The sequence below is a fragment of the Gopherus evgoodei genome, chromosome 6 (genome assembly GCF_007399415.2).
Source record: "Gopherus evgoodei ecotype Sinaloan lineage chromosome 6, rGopEvg1_v1.p, whole genome shotgun sequence".
NCBI classification, from domain to species: Eukaryota; Metazoa; Chordata; order Testudines; family Testudinidae; genus Gopherus; species Gopherus evgoodei.
The window spans coordinates 102,811,574-102,819,951 of record NC_044327.1 but is presented as its reverse complement, the minus strand read 5'-3'; the positions used below and the strand labels follow the sequence as shown (position 1 = coordinate 102,819,951).

Sequence of the window (8,378 nt, the reverse complement as noted above, 5' to 3'; positions counted from 1 at the left end):
TATGTTACAACACAAGAATCAAAGCCATCTCCCTTAAACAGGAAATCGAGCTTTTGAAATCAGCCGTTTATCGAGGGCTCCTGACTAAGGGGTGTTATGCTATTAATTGTTAATGTCGTCTACCATTAGAGGGCACTAAACAACCCTGCATTAATGCTGATTCAGAGAGAGAGAGAAAGAGGGAGAGTGGCACCGATTTGGGGAAAGATTAAAAAGGGATGTGGAGTCCCAGAAAGCGTCTGAAGCGATCAAAATGCCCCAGAGCTGCTCTAGGTGATGATCATAATAATAATAACACACGTTGTAGCGAGGTCAGTTATTTACCAGTCTGCTTCTTAATGTGTGACTGCAGGTGGTGCAATAGGACATTGTGATTCATGCTCACTTTCAAAGCAGGACCAGGGCCCGGTCTGAGGCACCCAAACAACTGTCTTCTAATATTAGCACGGCTGTATTTCTGGATCTATTATAGTCTGTCCAGACAGATCCCATTGTAATGGGATCTTTTATTAAAAGATTAGCACTATCTCCTGCAGTTGGTGGAAAAAATCTGTTATCACTGAGTTATTCGCAGTTGTGGGCAAGGGGGGGAGGGGGAAAGTCTGCAGAATAAAAGGGGGGGTGTTAAGGGGACTGGGAAAGTGGTGGGGAGGAATCGGTAGAATTTACGCATGAATCCCAGTGACCTGGCAATGTCCAAGAATTTTTGTCTGCATACTTTGCTGTCTGTTGTGCTTCGGTGGCTCGGAGCAGCGAAAGAATCGAAATTAAAAAGGCAGCTTTTGAATAAACAATACCATTTTCCGTTAAGTAATCATTTGGTATAAAAGGAAATATCGCCTACTCAGTTTCATTCAGCGGTGCCAAAAAATGTTATAAATGAAAGACCGCCAACTTTCTAAGGGGAAGAATAATGCCAGACTGTGCTTAATAAACTAGTGCTCTAGAAGTTCATTATCGATGTTGCAACCTTTTTTATTCTGAAAGGAGACCGCCTACGTCGCCCCCATTCCGGTCTATACTCCAGGCGCTCCCAGTGAAAAGCTTGTCACTTGGGTAAAACCCTAGGTATTAAACTTTTGTTTGTTTTTGACCGGTCCCAGAGAAAGAGATGTGTGCGCGCCAGACACTTAACTACTGCTTGAAGTGTTAGGGGTAGATTTATTATTAATCTCAACCATAGAGTGGGAATGTCACCGACACACACACAGCAACGAAAATCATATCTCCCGAGAGACTTCATCACCTTTTGCTGCGCCCCAGAACTTCTAACAAGAAGCGAAAACATTTCCGCACTCTGATCAGGTTGTGGTTTTGTTTTCAAGTTCCTTTGGCCATGATGTGGGGGGCTAGGGGAAAGGATCACGCCTCTCCTTCCCCAGACAAGTGACATGGCTCTTGCTTTAGTCCTATAAATTGTATTAAAGCCCCTAGTTCGTCTGCGTGCGCGCGTGCGCGCCTCCTGCTATTAATGACACGAGTGGATAGTTCTTTTCTCTCTCTCTAAGCTCCAGTTACCATTCTGTTCTTGCACTCCTTCCTGTTACTACGCAAAGAACTCCGGCGATTCCCTTTTGCAGATTTGATCTGAGACTGTGAGTGTGTGTGTGTGTGAGAGAGAGAGAGAGTATATACACCTAAAACAGATAATTGGAAAGGGTTTCCAGAAGGTGGAAAATGTCACCTGATTCACAGTGAACTTTTTAAATCTCCCCACCCCCGAACACACACACACATTAGGAGACCGCCCACCGCAGACAGCTAAGACCCCCTTATAGATTTAAAGAGAGACTGCATTGAGAGGCTGACGTTCATTCAATAGAGCGATCATAAGCAGACTGACTAGTGCTCTCTCTCTCTCTCCCTTTGCTCCACTAGATATTGTTTCTGTCTCTTTCACTCACTGCCATACCGAGGATGTTAACTCAGAGAATTCACCCAGGCATGCTTTTATTCCTGATGTTTCTGTGCCACTTCATGGAAGATCACACAGGACAGGGTAAGATGAGATTGTTTCTTTGTGGATGTGTTTTATTTTCTATCTTTTTCTCAGTGTTTAGCTTTCTCCTGTTGAACGCCTCTCTACAAGGGACCGCAAATTAACTATGGGAATGGGACCGCTTTGCAAAAATGTACGGAGCTGACATTTAGAGCTATGATTGATCAGCCCCTCAAACTGCTGTGCATGGTACAGAGAAGCGGTGATGATGACGATGATTGTTATTTATTCTTATTATTATGCAGCATGAATGAACAGCAGCCCCACATAGGAACTTGCTTAGCCCCGCTGTCTAAATAGGTGCTCAAAGTTTTTGTTGCAATATTGCTTAGATTTTCCTCTCGACTACTTGGCTGCAAGGATGGTGGGTGACTTCCACGATCACAAATGACATTTTCAGACACTAATATTAGCGATTTTCCGTCTATCCTTTCAATATGTGGACCCCTCCTTCCCTCGCGCACATATTCATTTGTGAGTGAATTTCCTTAGGCTGTGAATTCTGCTGCAACTGGAGAATGTGTTTAAATACATGTCTCAGGCGAGCAAAACAAACAGAAAATATAATAGCTGTCTTTTCCATGAGTGATTACTGGGGTTTTTTTTCTTGATGCCGCTCCGACAACAACCTGGATGAGTTAGATTGATGGGTTTCACTGAATATTTTTTCGCTGAGCTGGATGTATAGGTTAACGTTGTGAAGGCAACTGTAAGGCGCTCAAAACTGACTTCTATCGTTCTTTTGACCCATGAAAACTGGTTTTCAAAAGGGTGTTGTTTATTCAATTATTGTCATGGGTGGGGAAGCTACCCTCCCCCTCCACCGTCTCCCCATATATATCGATCTGAGGGGCCGATCCTGCACTTTTCACTCCGGGAAAATTCCCACTGGAGTAAGGAGACCGGATCGAGCCCCTGCTGGATTAGAATCAATTGCTATTGAGTTGCTGGAGAAGTACACTGGTTATTCACGAGAGGCTCATCCCAACCAAAACTCTCCAACTAAAAAGGGGGAGTTGCTTGGACTAATGTTCTTGGCTTGAATCCATCAACAGCAGAGATAATAGTAAAACAAATCTCTATCCAATTTAAATATGGTGTACTTCCCTATGAAACTGTGTCGGAAGAGACGATACCTATAACTTTTGGTTTATAAACTCCCGAGTGGCCTCCTATTTCTGTGCCCCGGCATTTTGTTTACTTTGGTCACCCTTCTTTGGATCGCAGCTAACTTGCTTCAGCAAAGAAAAGACATTTTTTTTAAGGGAAGCAGCAAAATTTCGAGATTTCGAAAGACTTCGCTAACAGGCAAATGTTACCAATTCTTGCAGATTATAAAATGGCCTGGATTGAAACTCTGGGCAGCTGTAAAACAAATGTTGTAAAGAATTTTTGAAGAAGGAAAAAAAAAAGTATTTGCAAGCGTGTTTTTCTTTTACTCCTGGTTTTTAATGCACATCCTTGTCAAACCTCTGTCACGTGCATGCAAGTCCCTACAGTCTACATATGGAATAAATACCTCCGAAAACTTATTTAAACTGCGCTGTCTACTGCTCCAGAGTAGCTGCAGGTTATGAAATGGGACAAATAAAAGTAAACAGTCTAGTAAAAGTCAATGCAAGCCGCACGTGTTGTGTCTGGGTCACTGGTAACTGACATTGATATGGCTGGGTCTCTCTCTCGCTCTTGCAGCTGGGAATTGTTGGCTCCGGCAGGCAAAGAACGGCCGCTGCCAGGTCCTATATAAAACAGATCTGAGCAAGGAGGAGTGCTGCAAAACGGGCCGACTAACCACTTCATGGACCGAAGAAGATGTCAACGACAACACGCTTTTTAAGTGGATGATTTTTAACGGTGGTGCCCCAAACTGTATTCCATGCAAAGGTGTGTTTGAAAAGTGCTCAGAAAGCGTGTGTGCAGGGGATGGCGGTGGCCGGGATGGAGTCAGCAGGGACAGCGATGTGTCCCTATGCCTCTCTCCAATTAGGATTTTAAAGCTCATCCCATAGAGTAAATGCCCTGATTTGGACACTGTATTAGTGAGAAGGAGAAGGGATCTAGCCTCTGCGTGTTGGAATAGATCTGTGTGTGCAAACCAGCAGTTTGACCCTCCTTTTTGGTGGCTCTCTTTCAGGACCCCACATTTTGTTTTCTGGAAGAGGGGGGAACCGTGTTCCCTCCCTTTGTGCCTTGGGGGTTGCGAGTTTTTTTGTAAACACTATTAATCTGAAGTCTGATGAGCAGACAAGGTATTAAAATGTTGCCTCTTTCTTTCCACTCCCTCCCCTCCCCCCTTTAGAAACGTGTGAGAACGTGGACTGTGGACCTGGGAAGAAATGTAAAATGAACAAGAAGCACAAACCTCGGTGTGTTTGTGCTCCGGATTGCTCTAATGTCACTTGGAAGGGTCCTGTGTGTGGCTTAGATGGGAAAACCTACAAGAACGAGTGTGCTCTCCTCAAAGCCAGATGTAAAGAGCAACCCGAACTTGAAGTCCAATATCAGGGCAAATGCAAAAGTAGGTTTACAAATCTAACCAAGTCTCCCGAATACCACAGGGTGTGTCTGAGTGTAGGGAGGAGGAGCTGACGTACTTCCCCACCATAACAAGACGATGTTTCAAATGCTGAGGGACAAACACTAAACCACGTTCCACCGACAAGACCATAGCTGATTTGAGAATCCCCCCCGAGTCACGAGACACTGTGCTCTCACCAGCTTCCTTGAGATGTGAAGGTTTTCCCCAGTGTCCTTTTTAAGAGGAAAGCTGCTGAAGACTTTGATTGTGTCTTTTGTTTGATTGTTTCACATATTCACTCCTGGTATGAGGCACTGGATCTCCTGCTAATCATTGTATGTTTCCGTCTTTATTTCAGAGACCTGCAGGGATGTTTTATGTCCAGGTAGTTCCACGTGTGTGGTTGATCAAACTAATAATGCCTACTGTGTGACATGTAATCGGATTTGCCCGGAACCTACTTCCCCTGAACAGTATCTCTGTGGGAATGATGGAATAACGTATGCTAGTGCTTGCCACCTGAGAAAGGCTACCTGCCTACTAGGCAGATCCATTGGATTAGCCTACGAGGGAAAATGTATCAGTAGGTATCATTCTTTGGGGGTGCTTATCGGGAGAGGGGAATAGTTTTTCATAACTAATTGTTTCACAGTCTTGTAGAGGGGTTTCTGGATGCAGATTATTTCCTAGAACTGAATGTGTTGACCAGTCCTGCAGTTTTCACTCAAGCAGAAGGGGAAATTTTGCTTGAGTGACACCTGAAAGATTTTGGGCCCCAAGAGGGGACAAAGGGTTCAAACCTTGATATCAGTGTGAGTTTTGACACTGTTTTCAATGGGAGCTGGAGTCAGTCCCTAAAATGTATTATGATATGTCAACAGAGTAACATAATCTCAACAGTCTGCTGAACTGGGTTCTTGGAAACATTTGTCTTCAAGAGGTCTTGGCAAATGTTATTTAATGTCAATCAGATACATCTGATAATTTTTCCCTCTTAAAAAGTTTTTGGAGTGATTGGGAAGTGCTGTTGTGGATTAAGATAAAAAAATAACCTCAAAACAACCTGGTATTTTATATGAATTGTTATTCTTAACAATGTTTGTCATCGCAATATGTTTGTTTTTATCATACACATTTCAGTTAATTTCATGTCTGAAAAATTATCTTTACAAGTTAAATATCTCAAATCTAGTTCCATTGTGATAGCATGTGGTGAATTAACACTTTAATGACATAAATAACTATTTTATATGGTTTCACTTGAAAAATAATCAATTTAGAAATGTTTAATTAATTGGCCAATTATAGACCTCCCATTTAAGACACTGAGGAGAGGAGATTCCCATTGATTTCAATCAGAAAAGGTCAGGACCTGGTGTCATATACAATATGCAAATTTAATTCCGCCTTCCTGAGGCCAAATTCTATTGCTTTGCTCCTCCATACCCCCCTCCCCACACACACAGACCCTCTGATTTCCAAAAGCACTATGTGCTTGAGTAAAGTGAGCAGGATTTTACCCATAAACTTTATATTCATTTTCCTATGAGTTCTTGATATATGAGAAGAGAGATTCTGCTTTACTCATGTCTGGTATCTTGTATTTTTAGAAGCCAAATCCTGTGAAGATATCCAGTGCGGTGCTGGGAAGAAATGTCTGTGGGATTTCAAGGTTGGCAGAGGTCGGTGTGCCCTCTGTGATGAGCTGTGCCCTGAAAGCAAGTCAGATGAAGCAGTCTGTGCCAGTGATAACACTACTTACCCAAGCGAGTGTGCCATGAAAGAAGCAGCCTGCTCCATGGGTGTGCTTTTAGAAGTAAAGCATGCTGGATCTTGCAACTGTAAGTGAGATTTTAAACCTTGCAGACATTTAAGGCTTCTGAAGGCAATCCCTAGGTAATGAAGACTTATGCCTTTAAAAATGAGAATATCATGTAAAGATTTTCCCTTAGAAATATATACATATATATATATACACACACATATGTGTGATTGGTAAATTGCAACAGATAGTCAACAGTCTGTGCCTTGGACACTTTCAAGATACCTGTTTTTTGAGGAAAAGTCCTGTTATCAGCAAGGGGTTGCCCTAAGAGCATCATGCTAGCTATTTTTCCTAATTTGTTTGCTTTAGTGTGCTTTGCTGTTTGCTTTATTAACACTTGGATATAACCTAACTCCATCCAAAAAACCAAGCTTACCATTAGCACATGGGCTGCTGTCTTAGAGCAGTTGCCTCTACTAACTCTGAATGAAGGACACAAAGCAGTTAAACCTAGAACACAAGAGCGCTTTTTATCTGATTTCAGGAATCTGCCAATAAAACCTGAGCCATTGATTCTTCAGAACTTTCTGCAGTTATGACTTCATAGCTTATGTATAAAAAACCATATTACATAACAGCAGATGCCAAAGAGCATCTCACTACAAGTCACGTAAAATGCAACGCTGTCTTGTGGCTGTTCAGAGGGCTTTGAAAACATGCACTGAGCTGCTTCTGCGCTGTTGTTGTCCTTATTTAAACAACAGCTCCCCTGTATTCCCCCATCTAGCCATTAATGAAGACCCCGAGGAAGAAGAGGAAGATGAAGACCCGGACTACAACTTTCCTATATCTTCCATTCTAGAGTGGTAAAACCTCCATCACTATTGGAACAGCCATTGGGCAAGAAATCAATGTCCATACTGTAAATAAGTGTATGCTTATTTATTTTGGGGAGAAAGAAAGTATACATATAGTTGAGTCTTGTAGACATTTATTTATACTGTGTCATGTTTTATAATTTATACATAAAATGTCTGGTTGACTGTACACCTTTTTTGAAGAAATTTATTCGTTACGGGAAGAGCAGTGTTATTTATTGTGAGGTCTCTTGCTTGTAAAGTAAAGCTTTTTTTTTTTTTGTAAACTATAAAAGTCCATTCCTTAGAGCTTACCCATATGACTCTCATCTCTTCTTTTCACTGATGTTAACTCCTCTCCACTTTCACAAACTTGCATGTCAGTTTCTGTTATGTTTATTTATTGGATTTTCTTCTTACCCGTTCTGTACATAAATGATCCCTCGGGTTTTTGTTTACAAGGAATCCTGACTGACCAAAAGGCGCTGTAACTGATTTAAATATACTTTCTGGATAGTGAGACAATCTTTAAGGACACCTCTTCCACTTCACTTTTCTCTGCTTCTAATCACTCCATGTACTGACATGCTCTCAATGTGCTGAGCATTTATACTGTAGTATAAGAATTCTGGACCCAAATAAATCAAATTATGAAGGTTGTTAATAACTACATGGCTAACAATAATGAGAACAAAGTTCTTATTCTTTTTTATTTTGTGTAACATACATAAATGCTTTATCAGGTGGTTCCTTTAAGATGGTCCTGCAATACCACACTTTAAAGTTCTTTTAAACTGTCACTAAAAGGTATATCAAAGCTTTATCAGTTCAAGTTTCTTGCTTTTCATAATACTTTTTTTCTGATGCAATTTTATATTTTCAAACATGGTGAGTTAAATATAAATTCATTTAAATATATAGTTTTGTACTTTTCTACCATGTAAATGTGCAATGTATATAAAAGTTATAATGTGTATTTGTAAATAAAGGATGAGTGAACACAATAGAAAAAATGGAATTTTCCCTGTGTGTAGTCCTCAGTTACTGGTTGTAAAGGGTTTGGGGAGATTTGTCCCTGTGATTCAGAATGGTAGTGATGGTATGTTAGGGGAAAGGGAATTGTGAATGGCATTGGGATGAAGTGGAGTTGTTCAAGGATACAGCTCTCAACTGAAACTCAGTATCCACAACACTATAATTCCAGCTTGCTAAATACATTTCCTTGATCAGTGTCACCAG

At 41.3% G+C, this 8,378-nt stretch overlaps 1 protein-coding gene across 2 annotated transcripts; it reads left to right on the top strand.

Annotated features, from left to right (window-relative positions):
• Nucleotides 1–1,533: 1,533 nt before the first annotated feature.
• FST (follistatin) lies at nt 1,534–8,102 on the top strand. Of its 2 annotated transcripts, XM_030566837.1 has the most exons (7): nt 1,534–1,595; nt 1,879–1,999; nt 3,692–3,883; nt 4,299–4,517; nt 4,876–5,100; nt 6,128–6,358; nt 7,070–8,102. In XM_030566837.1, exons 2-7 carry the CDS (start codon nt 1,918–1,920, stop codon nt 7,150–7,152), a joined length of 1,032 nt encoding a protein of 343 aa, XP_030422697.1. In that variant the 5' UTR covers nt 1,534–1,595; nt 1,879–1,917; the 3' UTR covers nt 7,153–8,102. The 2 variants fall into 2 exon arrangements, with proteins under 2 accessions (XP_030422697.1, XP_030422695.1); XM_030566835.1 differs by lacking the exon at nt 1,534–1,595 and having other exon boundaries at nt 1,644–1,999.
• The last annotated feature ends 276 nt before the right edge of the window (nt 8,103–8,378 follow it).

Coding starts and splice junctions, on each gene's coding strand:
- FST (XM_030566837.1), top strand. CDS start 1,918: ATGTTAACTCAGAGAATTCACCCAGGCATGCTTTTATTCCTGATGTTT. Junction 2,000..3,691: donor GGAAGATCACACAGGACAGG/GTAAGATGAGAT, acceptor TCGCTCTTGCAG/CTGGGAATTGTTGGCTCCGG. Junction 4,518..4,875: donor ATATCAGGGCAAATGCAAAA/GTAGGTTTACAA, acceptor TCTTTATTTCAG/AGACCTGCAGGGATGTTTTA.